The sequence below is a fragment of the Bos indicus genome, chromosome 10 (assembly GCF_029378745.1).
Source record: "Bos indicus isolate NIAB-ARS_2022 breed Sahiwal x Tharparkar chromosome 10, NIAB-ARS_B.indTharparkar_mat_pri_1.0, whole genome shotgun sequence".
NCBI classification, from domain to species: Eukaryota; Metazoa; Chordata; class Mammalia; order Artiodactyla; family Bovidae; genus Bos; species Bos indicus.
The window spans coordinates 20,267,630-20,289,751 of NC_091769.1; the positions used below are offsets into that span (position 1 = coordinate 20,267,630).

Below are 22,122 nucleotides of genomic sequence, written 5' to 3' on the forward strand. Positions count from 1 at the left end.
AGAGTGGGGTGCCACTGCCTTCTCTGTATTATGCAGCAACAGATTAATATAATCACCCAATGATGCAGATATTACCCCATTTTTATAGATTAGAAAATTTAAGTTTGGTAAAGTTATTTAAGATCTAAAATTATACTGCTAATAAAAAGTAAAGCCAAAAAGTAAAGTAAAATAAAAAGTAAAAGTAAAGCCAAAATAAAAAGTAAAGCCAAAATCCAAATTCAGGGATGTCTGATTCCAGAGGCCATGTTCTTTGTTCTTTACCAAACAGAATGGGAAATAAACCAAACTAGAACAGAGTCCACAAACAATAAAAATATACAACATGTATTACTGGTAACTGCAAAGCAAACTGCTCAAATGTTATCTTTGCTTGCAGATGTATTAGAACACTCTAGACCCAAAGAGGGACTGACCTATTTGCTATAATTTAACTACTGTATAACGTAAAGCGTCTTGGACTTCAGAGAAATTTGGCTCTATTGAGGCTTTATTACTGAGTAACCCAAGGTGGGTCATTTAAAATCCTTTGAGTTTCAGTATTTACTTCTGTAAAATGAGAATAAAATACAATTCACAGAGGTCTTAGGAGGATTAATTTACATCTATCAATCTAGCACACTATTGGAGCCCAGTGTCAAAAATAAATATTTAAATTTCATTTTCAGCCAGGGAAAATTTAGGCTAAAGCAGGTGTTATGAGTCCTAAGAAATCAAAGAGATGCTGAATATTACGTCTTCTCCCTGTTTGCTGATATAAACAGGACTCTTGTTCATAGCTCTAATAAAGTTTACTCATGTCAGATACTGACAAATTATATTGAATAATGGCATATTTATATTGATTATGGTGCCTCGCCTTATATGGGCTTGCCATTTAATAAGGAACTACTTAAACGGGTCCTGTTGGTTTGCAGGTAGGTCTGAGGAGTTGAACAGAGCAAATACTGCTTACTTCACTTTACTTTTTCAGGAAGGCACAGATTAGGTAGCAAAGAAGTAATGAATCTTTAAAACAGATCACAGACCCACTTGGAAATTAACTCATGATCTGGCCTTTTTAGCTACACACTCTAAATCCCATGAATTACTGGATGGACCCTTCCAGATCCTGATGAATGGCAACACTGGGGTTCCAAGTCTTAAGTTACCTACCAATACCTGACCCAATCCCATTATCTGGGCCTTTGGCTGAGGACAAAGGCATGCTCCTCAGTACGTTCTGTTGCCTAAGCTGCAGGCACTTAAGAGAAAAACATCAGCTTCTCTGCTAGGCTGGTGGATGTACAGAGTGTCAACTTAGGCAATGGAGGTATTTTTAGTTGAAGCGAAGAACTGACTCGTCTGAAAAGACCCTGATGCTGGGAAAGATTGAAGGCAGGAGGAGAAGGGGATGACAGAGGATGAGATGGTTGGATGGCATCACCAACTTGATGGACATGAGTTTGAGTAAGCTCCGGGAGTTGATGATGAACAGGGAAGCCTGGCATGCTATAGTCCATGGGGTCGCAGAGTCGGACACAACCGAGTGACTGAACTGAACTGAAGGTTAAATAAAGTTAATACAACAGAGCTGAGATAGGGATCAAGGTATGGGGCCCCTTACCTGCACTGCTCATTTAGTGCTCATTTTCCAAAGCAAATTCATAATCTTGCAACTCATTTTCAGAGAACTCCATCCTTAAAAGATACTGTACAGTGTCTCATCATACAACACACTATACTGTAGAGATGGTCTCTCTGCTTCCTTCAGGCAACCTATCAAATCCCAGAGACACCTCAAATTTTCTATAGGCAAAAATAGAAGTTTGGCTGAAGGTAGACAGAGAGTTAAGATTTACTGCTAGCCAAGGGCCAAGCCCAAGAAGCAATACAAGATGGCCGAGATAGAAGCAAGAAAGATGTTGGCTTTTTGGCTCAATAATTATAGCAGAGTAGATTCATCACTGACTGTGAAGACTAGAGCAGTCTGGGACTAGTGCTGCCTTCTGCGGGTGAGGCTTTTCTTTTTCCTGCAGGTGAAACCACTGGGTAAGCAGGCACTGAAGTCTCCACTAAGACACTATAATCATCTGGAGTGCTTTTAATAAGCCTGATGCCTAGGCCACATTTCATAACTTTAAAATCAAGTTTGAGAACCGCTGCTCTAACACCTTTCCTGGCCTCAGTGTCTGAGAGGATTAGAGGGAGTGTCTGAGGCAGGGAGATGTATGTTTGGAAGTACAGGGGGCACTGGGGTGACAGTTGGACTGCAAGGTTAAGAACCTGACGGTCACTATTAGGAAAAGAAGCTTAGAAATCACTTCCTTCACTAACCCAGCTTCTCATCTGTGTCCATATAAGGAAACCACAGACCTTTAGAGCCTTATAGAACCTTCAAGATCATCTACCTCAGCCTACTTCATCATATACTTGGAGAGTCTGAGGCCCAAAAAAGGAATGTGACTAGTCAGGGTCATGGAAAGTTTTTAAAAGCAGGGTCAGGATTAGAACCCATTTCTTCTCCCAGTCAACACCTTTACATTGTTATTTAATATGCTCTGAACACAGCAGTGTGGCATAACGCTTAGGAACATGTGCTGTGGCATGAGAGTGCTTGGGTGAGGACGCTGGCTCCACTGGTTGACTCTGTCACATTGAGCAAGTCAATCAACGCCCTTGAGCCTCAATCTTCTCACCTGGAAAGTAGAGAGAATAATGGCATTTACCTCAGAGTGTTGTGAAGACTACAAGAGAGGAGCGGGACAAGTAATGTACTTGGCACAGTACCTAGCACACAGTAAGCAAGCAGTAACGTTAGCTGTTCTTAATCTTTTAACAATAAAGTAGGTCAGGGTAGCACCCTGAAGAGAGGAAAAGAACGAATAGGTATGGTTATTTGGGCTATGGTTGATGTCCAAAATGTTCAAGCAGCTCTGCTTTCAGAGACTTTTCAAGTCAGGGCAATTCTGAGACAACCAGCTTTGACATCAGCTTGAACTTAACCATGACACAACCTCAAAGCATCTTCACCTGTCAAACTAGCTGCCCATCAAACAAACAAATGAGCACAAAAACACTCTGCATGCTGTAAGTGCTGTACAAATGTGAGAGATGTATTATTACTCTTAATAATGATATTTGTCACCATCACCATACAGTCTGCCTCAGCCAGTTTGAACTTTGATATTATCAGTCATAAATCCATGAAACGGCATAAGAAGCAGGGAGTCAGGACAAGGTCACTCACAGAAACCCTAAGATTTAGTCATAAGATTCAAACAGAAAGAAAGCTAATGAGTAGGGACAAGAAAAACAAGATCAATCTTGGCTCTCATTGTCACCAAAAGATTGAACTCATTTAAAATGCCCAATGAGCAGCAAGACACAATGATGGGCTTAATAAGACACCAGACCCAAACCTTCTTGGTGCTGGGATGGACCTTTCACAAGAGGTGATGGCATGTCTGTTGCAGAGGATTTGAAGACCACCAAAATCTTTTTCCAAAAACAGCAATAAAACTCAAACTCCTTGTTTGTTGGATTAATCAAAATGATTAAAGGGTGCGGACAGGGTCTGGGAGTCATGACAGGTATTTTTTCAACTTTGTAAACTACACAGAAAATTTTAACTTGTTTTTGTAAGCACATTTTTTAATTTCAGAACAGAAAGTAAGATGAAAAGAGAGGGAATAAGCACTAGAAAAGCTGAAAATTTTCAGGGACAGAAAATCCAACATCTATTCATTCACAAATGTTGTATGACTAAGGAGTCTCTGGAAGACAGAAGACTCTGAGGAGTTGAAAGGCTCAAAAAGGAAGGAGAAGATCCCAAGACAGGCTGTTTATGGGACAGAGGTCATCCTATAAGGTCTAGTCATCACTGTTCCCTCTCCCCTTGGCCAGCCCTGCTCCATCTTCCTCCCCCAGCATCTGCTCGGGTCACCTGCCAAATACCTAAGAAATGTAATCCTCAACAGTAATAGTATCTTCTTGTTTACACTGTGCCTCATGCTTGTCCTTTGAAAAAAGAGAAAGAAAGAACAAACTCTACTTCAGCTGCAAGGCCTTCCCTACTACACATGTATATACAATCATCCCCAAAATTCCTTTCTCAACAGGGACCTACAGATTAAGGTAGAAAAGCACTGCCACCTCAGGTCTGTTTCCAAATATGTGTCCCTCCCTGTGGTTCCTTCAGCCTTTTCTTTTGTACATAACAAGTAACTCATGATTTGGTCATGTGACATACAATGCCTTGTCCCTGGCTAGTCTAAAGTCCTTAACTCCCCACAGGGCTGAGGCCAAACAACACCTTGGGAAGTTCTCAACTGCAGGGAAAGCCAGATGGGGAAGAGGGGTCTGAGTGTAGACTAAGTGCTAACAAAATATATACGTATGGGCTGAATTACATTGCCCTTAAATGCCAATTTAGTTAAAACCACAAATCAAGATTATGAATCTCCTTTTGGCAGAGGTCACTTACGTTTCCTGAAAATCCCCTGAATTTCTCTGTTCTTGAGTACCACCACCTCTTGCCTACTACTTAGTAGAGTTTTTATAAATCATTATAGCTATAAAAAGATAACTGTCACTTATCCCACCCTAGTGGAACTGAGAAAAAAAAAAAAAAAAAACACGAGTTTACATGAAAATGCTTTGGGAATAACACACACTGCTCTAAATTCAAGGCAATTTTCTACCCCAACCACAATCAGGAGCTAGTTTCAAATATGATCCTGGGTCTATGGAAAACCTTTTCAAACTTACACAAGAAAAGTTAAATGTTCAGGCTTTACCAGACCAAACTATCCCTAACCCGAAAGACATTAAGTGTTCAGCTGTTTTCCATCCAGGTGTCAGGGGAGAGTAGGAAGAGAGAATAACTAGAATTCCATATGAATTTTCTTAACAGACTAACGTATCTGCCCAAGCTAGTTACAGAATATGTTTTAGCATTATATAAAACAGAATTCTCTTAAGGTCTACTTCTTTAAAATTAGGATGTTAATACCACCCGCCCAATCCTCCTCACAGGACTATTGTACAGTACAAATGCAACAGAGCACAGTACATGCCTTCATTATGGTGAGATACTGTGTATGCTGTAACTTCCTCAGAAGACACTCCTGCCTGCAGCTTCAAGACCACTTCCCTGCCAAACAGAATGTGAGGAAAGATGCCTCTGGGGCATCTGAACCCCACCTTCTCAAGCAGCCACCCAACGGAAAAATAACCTCTCTCCACTCTTGAAAGTGCTGCATAGAAATCATTAACTCCTAATCAATATGATCAGAGTTAGTCAGGACTTGCAATTGTATGTAATTTATTCTTTAGGCTTGGAGAGCTTGATTAACTAGACACACCACTTTCCCTCCCTCACCTGTCCTGATTTGTTTCCTCTGCACTTGAACTTTGTGCCAAAGGCTCAGTCTGGAATGTTGCAGGGCCTTAACTCTCTTACGGAGGAGTCAAACATCTACCCATGTAGCTCATCTGGGTGGGGAAGGGCCCTCGGCTGGTTTAGAGAAAACGGTTTTCTCACACCTTCATCCTATGTTGAACAAATATGGCATTCTTTAAAAACAAAGATAAACCCAGATCTCTCAAAGAAAAGCCATGGAGTTAATCTAATCCAAGATTCTCTGGTCTGTGTGGGCTGTAACCATGCCACTGTGACTCAATCCCTGCAGGCATTTAGAATTCAATCTAGCCACTAGAGGCACTGCCCATCCTTACGTCAACAAGGACACAAGTCAGGGCAAGTGTCACCAAGACACTACTTTCATTTAGTAACACCATGTAATAGAAACTTTGACTGTGTCCAAGCTTTTTTTTTTGAGTCCAAATTTTTAGTCTTCCAAATATTTTAAGGAAAATCTGAATACCTGCTATAAATTAAGGAAAAGCTGAATACCTGCTACATATAGGTCATTCCCATTTCCTAAATTTATCTTTCCAGTTTCTAGAGATCACCCTATAGATTTAGACAACAAGTTTGGGTCCTTTCTAAGCAAAAATGAAAAGCCCTGGAAAATACCCTCATCTCTTCAGTCTGACCTCAAACAGTAGCCCTGCCTCTCCATGGTCATTTTATAAAATGGAAAAACGTGACGATGGGAGTCAAGACTTGGGTTCCATGCTATCATAGCATTGTCACAAACTGATGGTATGACACAGAACCAGTGTCACTTTTCTGGGTCTCAGTTGCTTCTTTGAAATAATACAAGAAAGTTGGGTTAAATGTTAGTTAGCTCTAACTCTTTTACAGTTCTACTGGCCTTCCGTGCAACTTCCAACTACAATCTCATCTTTAGATGCCATGCACCCAGAGGTTCTATTAAAATTCTAATGAATTATCTACAAATAGTTTATGTTCACCCTGCACACTGTACTTTGCCAAATCCTGCTGGCACACTGGAGATAACTACACAATATACTTAAAAGGCACTATTCTAAGAGCTTTACCTAAGAATGAACCATATGAAGCTGCCAACACTGAAGTATTTTTTGAACTACAAAAACAGCAACTTCAACTTATTTATTCCCTCTAACCAACCCATGTGCCATGTGGTAGGTTTTAAAAGAGAGGAAAACAGAAGCATAGAGAAGTTAAATAACTTGCCACAGTCATGCAGCTAGATGATGGGGTTTGGATTTAAACCCAGGCAGTTGAGCTCCTGAGCCTTCAGTCCTAACCATAACATTATATACTGCCTCCCATAATGAAAACAAGAAAGCTTGAAGACTGGAAGCCCAAGCCAAGATAGTGTCTCAGAAGGAGAGTGAGAGGCTCACGCCGCAGCCTCTGTTGGGTTGTACCTTTTACTTCAATGGTGGCATTTGCTTTAGGAGCACTGAGAAACTGATACACACAGTGGTATTCGCCTGAATCCTCAGCTCTCGGCTTATTGATCCTGCAGAGATGAGAAGAAAAATCAAGTGAGGAAGCTGGGAACAGTCAAAATACACAATAAAAGGAGAATGAAAGGGGCAACCAGGGACCCTGCTCTCCAAATTGTGCCCCTGCATGCAACTCACTTCCTCCTAACTATAAGCAAAAACCTCCCTCTGTGTATTAATGATTTACTCCTTACTAGGTGCCAGGAATACAGAGATGGTCCCTAACCTTAAGATATTTCAGTCTATTGGAGAAATACACTACAAAAAAAGTAATCAAAAGAGCTGTAAAAAAGTACTAAAATCTACACTTAGATACAAAAGATGGGCCCATCACCAAAAAGTTCTTGCTCACCTTGTGGTTCCAGTCAAATAAATACGAGCAGAAAGAAAGCATCTGTTTCTGCACTTTGCTGAAGAGTTTGTTTTAGAGTTTGTTTTCCTATCCTGTATTTTAGTAGCATGCTTTTCAGTAAGTCTAGTAACAGAATAGGATCAGTGGGGGGAAAAAATATGCCATCAGAGCATCAGCCACAGAGATGCAGCTCAACTCTTCTAGGTACAGCTAGAACTCCAGGGCTCTGCATGATCTGGCCCTTCCCTAGTGTCATCTCAGCCACTTTCTAGCCCTGGAGGTCTCTTTTCAGTTTTTCAATGTGCTGAACTTGTTCCTAGCTCAAAACTCTGACAAAAGATGCTCTGTTCTATAGAATGCTCATCCCATTTACTCTTCATCTCCCCAACTCCTCTTCCATCAGTCTCGGCTTACATGTCATTTCCTCTCACCCCCAATCTAAATGACATCCCTCTCCCTGACATTCTCTCATACTACACTGTAACCCTTCACAGCACTTATCACAATGTCTAATTATTTATGTGATTGCTTGATGAATGTCTGTTTTCTCAATAGACCAAGTTCTATGTGGACAGGCATTGTTAATTTGGTGCACAATTCTATACCCAGCACATAACGCAGTGCCTAGACTACAGTAGAAAAATGAATAAACACAAACAAGAGTGAACAACTACGCACAGATCCAGACCAAGTTGAGCAGAGTGAAAGGAAAGACTGTGAGAAGTGTGTGTGATGAGAACAATACTTCTTCTGAATTCTAAAGGGTGATCCTAAACAGGCTTTCTTGGTCCTGAAGGTCAGCTTCTTATCAGCTAACTGCACACTGGCCTACATACACCGCTGCCCCAAACATGTGCAAAAATGCTAGTGTGTAATTACAGACAACAGAGAAACATCAGCTTCCAGATGAGAATATAAATAATTGTTTTACTCCTACTCTTCTGCTTAACAGTTAAAACATGATACTTGTGATGACCATCTCCACTGCACTAGTTAATGTCTGAGAAAAACTCCTAACCTCAAAACACTGGCCAAACGCATTTATTCATCTTACCGTTCATCTCAAAAAAGAAACAAGAGACTATGGATGAGGAAAGACACACCCCACTCTCACAAGACTGTCTCAGCATACCCATGGCAGCATAAGATTCTAAGAGGAACCGTCAACAGTCTTCTCAAATTGATACAAATGACTATTCTTACATCAATATGCTCCCAACAAGAAAAGAGACACAAGTCAGTTGCTCTTAGTAATGTTCCCAGAGTTAGGAGGGGGAGGAGGAGAAGCAGCAGCAGCAGCATCTTCAGGGTTTAGATTTACTGTAGTAAGTTGAGAAGATGACTCCCAAACTAGGGGCCATGCCAGTGGGCTCAAAATCTCCCCACAACATTTCCTTCAACTAGCTTTTGGGAAGCAACTGAAGCAAATAAAAAATGTCCCCTGCAGGCTAAGCACAAGCACAGTTTGTGACAGGCTCCATGGCTGACTTATGAGATGGCCCAAAGGTCTCAACTGTTACTCTACAAAATGTGAGTTGTTACTCTACAGATTTCCCAAAACACTTGTGACAATGCAGAACACCCTGGAAAGCCTCAAATAGGCTGAGGGAAAAAGAAGAGGCATTCTATAAAATCAGGTTCAAACTTTATATAAAGTTACAGCTCAAAGCTTTAGGGGTAACATAGGGCAAGACCCAAGAGAAATATGATTGGATATCTGATATCTTTAAAGAGGTATTATAAAAAAAAACAAACTTGCAAAATTAATGGACAGATCAAGAACAGATGCCTTTTATTCCACCCAATATTGCTATTCAATTAACCTTTTCCAAACTATCAGGACATATCTCAGGCTATATTTCCAATTTTATATCAGAAGAAACTACAGTGGAAACAGATTAACTACCTTGTTACAAAATGGTATAGCACAACAGAAAAACAAACAAAAATCCCGAATGATCCAGATTCTAAAAGAGTCAGAAGACCTGGAACCTAGGCTTGGTTCTGCAACTTATTAGATACAGTATGTGGCCTTGCAAGGAGTCAAGTGTTATTACTCTTTGAGTCTCAGTTTTCTTACCTGAAAAAAGAGGAAGAGGATCCACAAATTAATGTGAGTCAATTATTTAACGGATATGAAATGATCTCAATTCTGCAAAATACTGCAGAACGTCCTTGCTATCACTGAATACAAAGGTTTTCCTGGTCTCACTCCAGTGCACTATTCAGTCGCACTGCATCATCCTGCCAAATAGGATTAGCTGATCCTTTTCAACTAGGAACAAACTATCCTGAAAGGTGAGGTGCCATGTGTTCTAGATATTTCAAAATGTACCAAATTCTCGGGTGCTGGATAACTTCAGCCAGCAAATATCCCCCTCTCACCAAAGGGTAATTACAGGGTACCATCCTTTTCCAGATCACTCGCAAACAGTCGGACACGACTGAGAGACTGAACTGAACTGAATGAGCCCTATATCCACTGGGCCTGATCAGGTTATGGTCATAATAAGCACTCCTAAAAGCTAACTCACCAGAAAATCTACTCAGTGGGAAGAATACTTATGGTGATCTTGCTCTAAGAATCCTAGATCAGATTTCAATCTGATTCTTCAAACCACTGGATTAAGTCAAGAGACCTGCATTCTAATTGTGGCTTTTTTACTGACTAGCATTACTACCCCAAGTTGCTGTTATCATAAGGAAGAAATATGGCTCTCAAACCTGGTTGCTCATTAGAAATTACTTGGAAATCCATGGAAATTCTAGCCTCACCCCAGATATACTCTGTATTAGACTCTCTAGAGGAGGACCATGTGTATCATGGCTCTCCCACATAGCTTAATTACAGGTTATGAATGTAAAGTAAATTCAACCATGTACCATCTCATCTTCCCAGGAGCTGCTAGCCCCTCTCACCTGTATTCCATGTTGCTGGCATTCTTACGAGTGGCAGTCAGTTCTACCCCATTCTTTGTCCAGTAGCTGTATGTAAGGGTGTGAGAGTTGGAGGTGAGGTTACACTGCAGGGTAACAGAGGGCGCAGGGCTTTCTCGAATAATGACTTCTTCACTGGTGACAATCCTTGGTTCTGTAATAAGAGTGCACAATGATAGGAAGCCATAGTTCCATTCTCCGCAGCCCTGGCCTGAGAGTAGGATGGGATAGGTTGGGGAGACTAGAAGAGGGAGGGCAGACAGGACCACATAAGGAATTTCACTTTACCACTTTGGAGGAAGTCAATAAAGGAAAAACAATGATTATAAGCAAATGATCACTAGCGCAGACAACAGCCTGAAGACCAGCTGGCCTAGACGTGAAAAGAATGGGAGTATTATGGATGCTTGTACTGGCAACAATTCACTTACGCGTTTGAATACCATCATTTTTTGAGATAAGAACCACCAACCAATTCGACTTCAATTAGAAAATCAGGCTCCACCTTGCAATTCTGAAGACAAAGGCAGTATCATTTAGATAACTAATAAACTTCCTATGGAGTCACTAGGCCTTGAAACAGTAATAGTTATAGTTAGGCAATACATGTATGGCTTTCCCACATTTAAATCTGATAAATCTATGGCAAACCAGCCATGGCCATTAATTATGCAGAAAAAGACAATATAGATCTTAAAGACAAATTTCCTACTGAAAGTCTATTGCATTTTCCAAATTTTGCCGAGAGAAAATTCCTAAGGAACCAGCAGTTCTTCTCTCCAGCCCATATACTCCAAAGACAAAATATTTTCAGAATTGCACTTTAAAATATTTTTCATTCTAAGATAATCATAACTAGAATATAGTATATGCTGGTATTATGGGCTCCTAGAATTTTAGAGCTGAAAGGCTCTTAGGGTTCAATGAATCCCAGTCTTTAAGAGCTAAAAAGGTAAAATGACTTGTGCAAGGCCATAATTATTGTTAGTGACAAAGCTGGGCCTAGAAAACACACCTGATCAAATTCTTTATCCCTCCCCCTCCAAGCCAAAAGTACCCCCATAACACTTTCCACCCTAGAGAAAGTTATATACTTCATCCTCGGGTTCTACCTAGGCTTACATAACCTGGGATCACTCATTTAGTATCTACAAAAATAACCTGTGTCAAATGTTATAATACACTGAGCAGAAATATTTTAAGGCACACTGTATCAATACCATTCCTGAAAGGTTCATCTTTACAGCACTTTGAATTCCATCACTATATTAAAGTCAAGAAGTCTGTGGTCTTTTCTTGTTACTATTTTTAATCCTTTCCCATGGTTAGCTCTTTTTCTACTTTAGGTCAATCATTCTCAAGTACAGTTAAAATCTTTTCCAATCCACAATCAGAGATATTTGCACTTTAACTTTTTCCCCAATTATTTCCTAGAAATCCTTGACTAACTTTTCATTTTCCTGCACCTGGCTACTTCCTGTCTACAACTCTCTAGCAGCTCCCTGACACCATTTTATACACGTATAGTGCTGACTCTATAATTCTTAAAGACAAAACTCTCTCTCTTCACTTGAGCCAAGCTTTGTTCATTGTGCAGGAAGGGGGAGAGGACGGAGAAGTCATGGGACACTTGAAAAGTGTAATGCCCAAGCACCTCCTAATCAGTGTAACATTTCTGACTGTAGAGCTCATATTGTCAAAGAAACTTGTGATAAATAAAGCAAATCCTCAAGTTTGCTCAAGTAAATTGGTTCTCATTATTTTACAACTTTGGCAAAAGGATAGTGGTTATCTTCCAATCAGCACTGGTCCTTATCGGTAACACCAAACAGGGTCTCTATGTACAGATAATGGAGGCATAGCAGCCACTAAGACAGAAGCAGATGCATGTAAACACATTAGCGCAGTGGTGTCCCATGGTTTCCAAAACACACTGGACAGAAGCCAAATCCCTGGGCCTTAAGTCGAGCAGAACAGCTGCAAACCCTGCAATGGAAGGCGCACATACACCATCAGCAGAAAGCATCACAATTCCAGGAAAATCAAAACCAAGCAAAAACAAAAGAGATAAAGAGAACCAGTACTCCACAGAAATTAAAAAATATAAAGGCAACATTAAAACCCAAACACACTTTTAGTTTTTTGCTGAATTTTTACTATCCAATTTTATTTTCTGTCCCATTTGGGACTCATCTTCTGGTTCTTCCTCTCAGACTGCACTGAGAAAGGGTAAACTTTGAGGCCAAGAGCTTCAAGATGTTTAAATTATAAGGAGGCCAAAGTAAATGCTACTCTTACCTGTGGTGATGCAAATGACCACGCAGCTCAGGGAGATTAAGAAGTTGATGAAAGCAACCTGGTGAACTTTCTGCCAAGAATTCTCAAAAGGCAAAGGAAAGCACATTTTCCCTTAGGTGTTAAAGATTCAGGAGAGAGTCAGCAGGGAGCAAGTCGATAATTTTAATAGGTTTAAATATGATTCTGCACCATAGGAGGGTTGTGGGGTGGCATAACCTCCCTCCTATAATTGCTATATATGGAAACCGGTACTAGACCAAGTTCTTTGGTCACAGTGCCACAACTGCATTCTGCACCAGGATGAAGGTGGGGCTTTTATTTCCGATCAAACATTGGTGGTTGAGCATTACTCATGACAGTCCAAGAGAGATGAACATTTAGGAGAAGCTCAAAATTCTTACCTGCCACTTATTCCTATTTAGAAGCACTGGTTCAGAGACCCTTACCCTAGTCATCATTCATATGTAGAACATGCTACAGACAGAGAGAGAACCTACAAACTGGGCACACTTCTACTGCCAGGAGGTCATCCTTAGAAAATCTCAACTTGCCCTTGGAGACAAATGTCATTGAGGATGCTGAATCATAAAACAGTCCAATTAGAGTGGAATTCAGGGTGTTTAAAAAGTGAAGACGATTAGCTCTCTGAATCAGTTAACTAGGATTAACTGATTTATAGGGAAGTCTGGGGAGAATCTAAACTAGCCAGGGTTTGGTTCAATCACATGCAGATACCCTTAAGTTAGGAAACTTATTTCTAAGTAAACTGGGAGACTGCTATATACTCTCCAGAATGAGAGGCAGGTACCCCAAAGACTCATCTTCTTTCAGCCCCAAGGTATGACCTTTTAACTATGAGTCCACCTGAGTCAGGCTCCTACAAGTACAAGTACCAAATGCCCAGCCCAGTCCATGCCTACAAACTTCTGCAGACCTTTGTGGCCATTTGGGTAACTCTGTTTTTACAAGGAAAGGAGCATGGGGGCAGGAGAAGGAGGCGTGCAAGGGGAAAAAAAATTATTAAATAAAAGAAAAATCACTGGGTTAATGTTCCCCATTTTCACATAGACAAAGTTTTCTTTTTCCCTTTCCAGAAGCAGGTTCTCTGATTCAACAGGGCCAACTGCAGCAGCCTCTTCTACCTCTCCTCGAAGTCCTCTTCATAGGCATCTCCTGAGCTGCTATAAAGAACAGACAACTAACTTGCTATTTTCCACAGAAGGAGATTCAAGACCCATTTCAGATGACCTCCTGTGTTATTGCCAATATCCTCATAAATGTATTTTACTGTTTTTATTTAATCTAAGTCAGTCAGTTCTTTAAACCAGAATTGGCTCTAGGGGCTCTGAGTCCCTGAAAAGAAGGTGAAAAACCCAGAGGATCTTTCCTCAATTACAATCAGGACAGATGTGGGTTAAAACTCTTCCTGGCCAGAAGCACTGGCTCTGTGGTAGCTTCTCCCTCCCTCTCCTCCCTACCACACAAGCAGTAAACTATTCAGAAAGAGATGGCCACAAAAGCTCCTGTGTCTGATGTCTCACTTGTACCTGCTACTACAGGATGAAGAGAAGGGTTCTGAGTCAACTGCTCCGCTCACTCTTACCACTCAGAGGAACACGGTTAGAATTTAGTTTCCTCTTTTTCTTTTTTCAAGACATAAGAAAAGGCCAGTATGAATGGCTTCCAAACTACTTCTGGGGTTGCCAGCCTCTGGGATGATAGGGTGGCACTGACTACTGTGCCAATAGTCAGTCATCAAACTGTCAACAGATCCAACTCTGACTTTGAAACAGTATGATGGGATTTAAAAGAAAAATACTTTGCAGCTTAGTGTCACCTGGTTCCTAACAGCAAGACATATGGAGGAAATCTAAGGCCACTGCTCTTTAGAGAACAGGAGACTAGATGGGCAGGACCATGAGGAATATACTGCTGCAGTGGGGGGCTGTTATCAGAGAAGCACATGCCACTGTTTTAGAAAAGAAAAAGAGCTAGAACTATGGAAATATCCAAGCTTACATGCTACCCAACAACCAAAACACATCACCACACCACACCCATGGCAACATTCCCATCATAGACAGGATGACACCAAGTCACAGTGAGGGAAGAGGCTGGGCAGACACAAACTTAAAACCATAGAGGTGAAGGCAGCTACTCAGAGAGCTTCAAACAGATGCACAGAGAAATAAAAAATAGTTAGATTGGGGAGAGAAATAAAAATAGAAAGGCACCACATAATAAATCAGCAAAGGATAGCAGGAACCCTACTACAAAATTCAGGGGGAGGGAAGGAAGCGATCCGACACTGCCCTGGTGCGACTGCCTGGCTTCGTGAGTTTCGAGGGTTTGTGTTGTTGTTGTTAGCCTCCCCAGTTCGCCCTCCCCACCTCTTCCCAATGCAGGTGATTTTGGACAATCACAGATTTTCCCAAGTTCTTTGTTCCTGAGGAGAGAGACACAGAGAAGGGTTGGGGGTAAGGGAGGTAAAGAGGACAGCAAAGATACAAAAGAAAAAAAAGTTGCCACAGATATTTTCATACACTACAACCAGAAGGGTCGTGGGTTTGAAAAAACGAAGACAAGGGGTGGGGTGAGTGATCATACTGGGGAAGAGGGGAAGGAAGCAGAGGGAAGGGTCAGCGGGCCACCTCTAGTGACTACAGTACCACTACTGTAGGGTGCTGGACTCACTCTGAAGCACGCTTATGGTAGCCTGGGCTCGAATCCATGTTATGGAAGGGTTTTGCCTCAAGTCATTCCTCTTGGGGTCGTTGCTGGCCCTGCACTCGTAAGTCCCAGAGTCCTCCAAGGTGAGCCGGGTTATTCTCAGCACACTCACGCCGTTTGCCCCGTAGGCGGTGTTTACGGTGACACGGCGCTTCCGAGCACCGTCCCACAGCTGTCTGAAAGACTCTGCCCGGTTGACTTCTGCGTACCACCACTGGATCTCTGGCGTGGGGCTCCCGACCACGTCACAGTACAGCTCAAAGGCGTCCCCAGTGAGCTTAGTTTCTGACATGGGCGACTTGACAAACCCAGCTAGAGGGAGGGGGAGCAGGAATGCAGTGACAGGCCAATCAGAAAAAAAGAAGAATCAACAGGTGTTAATAGTAATTTAAAGAAAAGAAAAGAAAAAAAGCAAATGAGTTGCAAAGAACAAAAAGAATTCATTTTTAAACTATAAAGAGACAGTAAATAGCATTTCATACAAGCCTTTAGAAGAAGAACCACCCTGAGAAGCTTATGAAGCAAAGGCAGGCTAATTACAAGCTGGGGCAGCCCAGGTGCTGGCCAGGCAGAAGCAAGCCCACTGGAAAGCATTTTAGCAATGGGCCCAGCCAGTAGGAATGAGAAAGCCTCAGGTCTCAGGGAAGTCTCTTTCCATAGAACACAAACCATTACCTTTTCAAACTCAGGCAAGTGATGAAAGATAACTGGAAGTTGGCAATAGGTTTATATGCCAAGTCAGGGTCTCTCTTTTGGATGGGTGAACACTTGGTTAGAAATGCAATGTCTTTTATGGGTCACAACAAGAAGCGTTAATGACCTATTGACACCTTCTTTTGGGAGTCAGAGTCCAAATCTCACCTGAAAGGCTAGCAAATTTCTCACTCATGCAGGATCCTATCCTGAATTCAGGTTAGACTTTCCCCGCATCCTCTTCTTCCGTGGGCCCACGGCAAACAAATAACCCCGTTGTTTGTGAAGCAGCCTCTATCTGAAAGCAAATCCTCTGGTACAGGAGAGCAAGACAGTCTGTATTTCAGAGTGAGAATTACTATCAGGGTCAGCTCAGGAGTGGAACCAACAGTAACTCAACTTATTGCCAGTGTCTGGAGGGACTATTCCCTCCACAATCCCATAAATTTATAAACCAGAAAAATCTCCTGAAAAGTCAGTCTTAAAAATAATCATGACACAAAAACCGAACCAGAACAACAACAACAAAAATCCATGGCATCTGACAGGCTCTCTTCACATTCTTTAGCTGCCTGGTTCCTAGAGGCCAGCTCAAAATGAAAACTGTACAGTGATGTATTAAACTAAACTCTACGGTGAAGGCTAGGCCTCACCAACATTGCCAGGCATTGCACAGGAACTAAAAGTTGATGTCTGCTTTCACTTGCCCATAATTTGAGGTTACACTTGCATAAGATAAGGTGAGAATGGCAAAGAGAGAGCCAAAAAAAAAAAAAAAATCCAGACTTATTGGAACAACTTGGAATGGAGTCCATATCACAGTGCAAGCATACTCTCTCTCACCCATTTACTCCATCAAGGGTCCATTCAGCATTTCTACCAATTCAAGCTAAAAGGTACTAATAATTCAGTATCTAAAGTACAGGCAAGAAGCTAAAAGAGGGTACTCTGATTCGCCGGGCAATTTCTCTTAGGCCCAAGCCAGATCCTCTGCAATGAGCAGAGTAAAGCCAGTATCTACTAACATCAGGTTAAGAACATTTCAGAGGAGAAGTATGAATTAAATAGAACAGTTTCCCTATAGACAAAAAGCCAAGGATATAATGGGATTGCTGAACATGGAGGTTGCTAAGTGGAAATTTTTCTGTTTATATCCACAGCATATTTGCCTTTGGAGATAAACTGTACACAATGGACCTCAGAACCCTATGGGAAATACTACACTTACTCAACTAGAGGTCAAGAACTCCAAATTCATACTAGTCTTTGAACTGATACAAGATTCAGAATCTGGGAAGGATAGGAAAGCAGTCATTAATAGCCTCAGATTAACTGTTCTGCCTTCAAAATGACATGCCTAAACTACCTTTTGAGACCGGATATCAGTTCCTTGAAAGGAACTAGTTATGAGGTGCCAAGAAGCCAAAAATATATCATTCTCAAGTGCAGGGGAAGTTTCAGAATTCCGGAAAGAAGACACCAAGCCACTGCATGAAAGGCTGAGCTCACTTCCACATAAAAGGGTACCCAAGGGGACTTCCCTGGTGGTCCAGTGGCTAAGACTCTGAGCTCCCAGTGCAGGGGGCCCAGGTTCGATCCCTGGTCAGGGAGCTAGATCCCACATGCTACAACTAAGACCAAGAGCAGCCAAATAAATAAATAAAATTAAAAAAAAAAAAAGGGTACCCAAGGAGCTATGCTTTAGCTTTCACACTACCTTTTCATTCATTTTACTACTGGCTCAATCACTAAAGAAAACTGTTTATCAGTAAATCCCTAGAAAGCAGAAAAAAGTATTATTCTCCTTTAATCATACTCTTGATCATTAAGTGGAATTCACAAATGCTCTTATTCTCACATTCTCTGTGAACTGGGGGAGTTTATGTCCACTTGAATGATGTGATAATGTACCTAATTATGCTCTAGAAATATGTTGTTAGTGGATTTCTCCTGTCTTTTTTCTCCCTTCTTCTGAATTGCACTTCAAAACAAGCTTAGATCTAAGCCTATTCAATTTATTGACCATGCTATGTAGAAGGAATACCTGCAAGTATGTCCAGAACCACCAAGAACCCATCCAATTTCAAAATAATCATAAATCCCAAGACACCACAATTCAAAGACAGTGGAGAAACAGTCTGAACACAATTCTCCACTGCCCAGAACGAAGAAAGTCACTCAAACCAACACTGCAACTTCTGGACAAGACTTACTTCTAAGGAAGTGCTGATCTGATTTAGTTTTCTACTTGTATACAGGGAAGGGGACCAAGTCGATAATGTTCCTTGATTATTGACTAGTAAATTATATTATATATATTCAGGGCTTCCCTTGTGGCTCAGCGACAGAGAATCTGCCTGCAATGCAGGAGACACGGGTTTGATCCCTGGGTCAGAAAGATCCCCTGGAGAAGTGAGTGGCAACCCACTCCAGTACTGGAAAATCCCAGGGACAGAGGAGCCTGAAGGGCTACAGTACATGTGGTTGCAAGAGAGTCAGCTAAACAAAAACAATGATATATATTTAAGCAAACTTATCTAAAAGCAAAAGTAAAAATCCCTTAAAACAATGACAACAGACATCTATCTGTGCTCTTTGAGGCTATTATTTTTTATTATTATTAGACATGTATATCATTAGATAACATTTTTTAAGTATGTGTTATGTGTTAGACAATGTGCTAAGCACTTTTATATTATCTCATTTAATCTTCACAACATAGCACAGATGCAATTATAATCCCCTTAGAAGATGTGGAAACCAAAGCCCAAAAAAGCTAAGTACTTTTCCCATAGTTACAAGCTAATAGTGAAAGAGTAGACTGGAATTCAGGTGTGTCCAAAGCCAAAGTATGGTCTCTTAACACCACAACTGCAGTCAATGTGTCTCCCTGAGCCAGAAAAGTTATAGATATTTTGGTCACCACTTAAATATAATTAATTAATTCTGGGTATGAAAAGTCAAGACTCCTCCACTGGAATGTGCAGCACACTATGATGACTACCTCCTTAAAATTATAATCCTATTAAAGAATGGAGACAGAACAGCACAAGGATCAAAGAAATCCTGAAGCAATTATGTGAACGTGAGTGAGTGGGGGACAGCGGGGGGCGGGGGAGGGAGGTACGGGACGACGGTGAGAAGGGGTAGGGAAGAGTGAGAAAACAAAAGATGGTTCAGAAGCAAGACTTCCCCCACAGTTCTGATGATTCTACCACTCTGCTCTTAAGAAGCCTAGCTTCATAGGAAGGAGCTTAAAAGACATTAAAGGCATTTCTCTAGTGTTGTAGTTAGTGGCCAAAATACTAAAAGGCAGCACCTGAAATTTTATGAAACAGCTTACAAAGTCCTTTCACACATATCACATTTCATTTTCTTCACATAAATTCACAAGGTTCATAGGTCAAGTGCAGAGATAGGTTCATGATTTGATCAAGATCACTTAGGTAGCTAATCCTGAGTGGAGTGAGGATCAAAACAGAGGTCCTCAGCTTTTAGTGTACCGTTCTTTCCAAAAAAAAACACACTGCCTCTAAATAAAACAAGTAGGGAATTCCTTGATAGCTGAACACTCATCAAAAATCATGAAAACAAATCTATTTCTCCTCCTAGCAGTAGGGAAAAACAAAACAAAACAAAACAAAACCAATGCTCTCTCTATACAGTACTGTGGAATCACGGCAAGGCAAAGTTATTAGCAACCATCTACCTCATTATCCATCCAAAATTAGCTCCAATTCAGGAGAAGAGAAGAACCAGCTCTCAGCAGCAGCAGGAGGCAAGGCAGCTCACAGCGTGACTCACTGCCCTGCCTTTCATTACCAATGGCTTTCAAACAAATACATGCCCTCAACATGAGAGCACACACTGCTCAAAGTCAGGAGACCAGGAAAAGCATCTGTTTGATTTCCAGGTCAAAGCTCATCCAATATTTTGGAAAAAGCCTAATTTCAGAAAAACAACCTCTGGCCCCCTCTCCACCACCATCTCCAGCCACTGTAATAGGTAACTAGGCTCAGAACTCAAACAGGTTTGACAAAGTACTAATATCAGTTCCTTCAGTTCAATAATGATAAAGAGGGAAGCCAAAGAGTGGTCACTAGCTTTGTGGGAGGGAGGAACTAGAAGCTGAGGGTGGAGGAGGGTGGCAGGCATAGTATTAAAAAATGAAGACAGTAAAACCAGGAAAAGCCTAAAGTAAAACTGTAACTGGGGATGGGACGAGAAGATGACAGCTGGGGCTAGCAGCCGGAGAAAAGGAGGAGCTCTCTGGCAGGGAAAACTGAATGTGTAGATATGTAGCAGAGGGTGAGAAGAAGAAGGGAACACAGAGGAACAAGTTGAGCCCAATCCCAAGAAAACTGCTTTTACATATGCCCTAAGGAAGCAAAAATGCTATCCTAGCCCCATACATGAGGGACCATCAGTGATTTTTTTACAGCCAATATTCTCATTTTCCTCCAGGGCTATCAGTGAACAGACAGTAAGACCCACTTATATTCCTCTCTCAGCTGACTACTGCCAAGGCCGGGCCTTTAAATTTAGCCTGTTTTTGTCACCTTTTTCTTAAAAAAAAAAAAAAACCAGCTGTTCCCTTCAAGCCCCTCTCCACTACTAATTCCCTGTGGGTGGCTCATGCTGTTCTTTCCTTCGTGCCTCATAATAAAGAGGAAATGACAGCCAAGGACACAAGAGAGCTGCTCTCACCTTCCCCCATTCACTCATACCATGCACCCCAAAAAGCAGACAGACTCTGAGCAAGACAGACTGGTATCTAGCTTTGGTTATAGGTATCGTATTTCAAATCTAAGTGACTCTTAACTGCAATAAGCCTGCCTGTTCTTACTGCTTATTTTAATCCTTCACACTATCCCTCAACACCAAAGATAGGTCCTAAGTCCACAGGCACTCATTCTGTGTGTTAAAACCAAGTGTAAGGCAGGCCTGAGGCCCTGAGAGTGGATGAAAATGGGATAACCTCATTCTCCACAGCAGGAAGGAGGTATACGGGTCTCATTTCATGGACCAGTCTGATCTGCAGGTGAGAGACAGCAACAATTACAAAGCATTTTCCAAAGTCACACCTATTCCTTTCACAGCTACCTCTATCAGGGAGTCATGACAAAGGCTTAGAAAGTAAGATCTTCTCCATTCACCAGCTTCTAATCCAGGGCCATCCTTTATTCTGAAATTATAGCATCCAAATGGCTAAAACAATCTGTTTTGGCATATTTTAGTCAGCCTTCTGTTTTGAGAAATAGGAGACTATGCAGTTTAGTGGATAAAAGTAGCAAACTCTAAATCTGGATTACTTGGAAGTGTTGTCACCACTTGTATGACCTTAGGCAAATGACCTAACCTCTGAGGTTCTCCCTAATCTGTAGGCTGGACTAATAGTAGCAACCTCAAAGAGTTATTGTGAGGATTACTTGAAATTGACATACAGCTTAAAACAGTACCTGGCACCTAGTAAGCACTCAATAATGTTAGCCATTATTCTATGTCTCCATAGAAATTATGCTGAACAAGCCATATGCAGCAGCCTTCAGCACTGTTCCAACAACAGTCTGGGAAGTAGAAATTTTCTCTTAAAGGAGCTCCAACTTAGAATCCAACTTCATCAATAAACCGCAAAAAATTAATTTTAACCTTAAAAATAAGAACCAGAATGGAAATATTAATTGCAGAAGGCAATGAAAAAGTTGGGTATTCTTCATTCCTTCCTATCCTCGGAGCAAACTAAAAATAAGGGGAGTGGTAACAGAAGTGTGGACTCAGGGAATTAGCAGTTATGACACAGTTACAAGTCATTCAATCTAAGATAATGTGAACAATATGGAAAGCCCAAAAGTAATGAGAATAAAAAGAGGCAGTACAAGATTCTCCTTTAAAAAAACAAAAAGTAAATTAGCCTACTAATTATAAATTAAGCTGCTTGGCAACGATATATGGAAAGATACTGGATATCAGGCAGACCAAACTGTAAATTCACAAAAATGTCAAATAAAATGGTAGTTACAGGATTTTGATCATATCAGGTTTTTTTTTCTAAGAAGAGTCAGCTTTTGAGTCAGTACCTCCACAACTTAAATTCTCTTAACTTTGAGCAGTTTCTTCAAGTGGGAATGATGCCACTTAAGGTAGTTGTAAAAGACATGTGACATATATGGAAGAGATCTGTAGGTTCTACAAATGTTAAGTTACTTTAGGATAGACAAGAAATAGGCATT

General features: G+C 41.1%; 1 protein-coding gene across 2 annotated transcripts in view; it reads right to left on the reverse strand.

The window, feature by feature from the left end:
• The window catches only part of NPTN (neuroplastin), a 33,266-nt gene extending 17,163 nt beyond the window's left edge, over positions 1-16,103 (reverse strand). For both annotated transcript variants that reach the window (XR_011568746.1, XM_019968245.2), the window contains exons 1-4: positions 16,061-16,103; positions 15,164-15,511; positions 10,154-10,325; positions 6,802-6,896 (exon numbers count right to left, since the gene is read on the reverse strand). Coding sequence is in view for 1 of the 2 variants with exons in the window: in XM_019968245.2 (XP_019823804.1) it covers positions 6,802-6,896; positions 10,154-10,325; positions 15,164-15,511; positions 16,061-16,088 (643 nt within the window). In the remaining variant the exon portion in view is untranslated. The remainder of the gene's footprint in view (positions 1-6,801; positions 6,897-10,153; positions 10,326-15,163; positions 15,512-16,060) is intronic.
• Between the last annotated feature and the right edge of the window lie 6,019 nt (positions 16,104-22,122).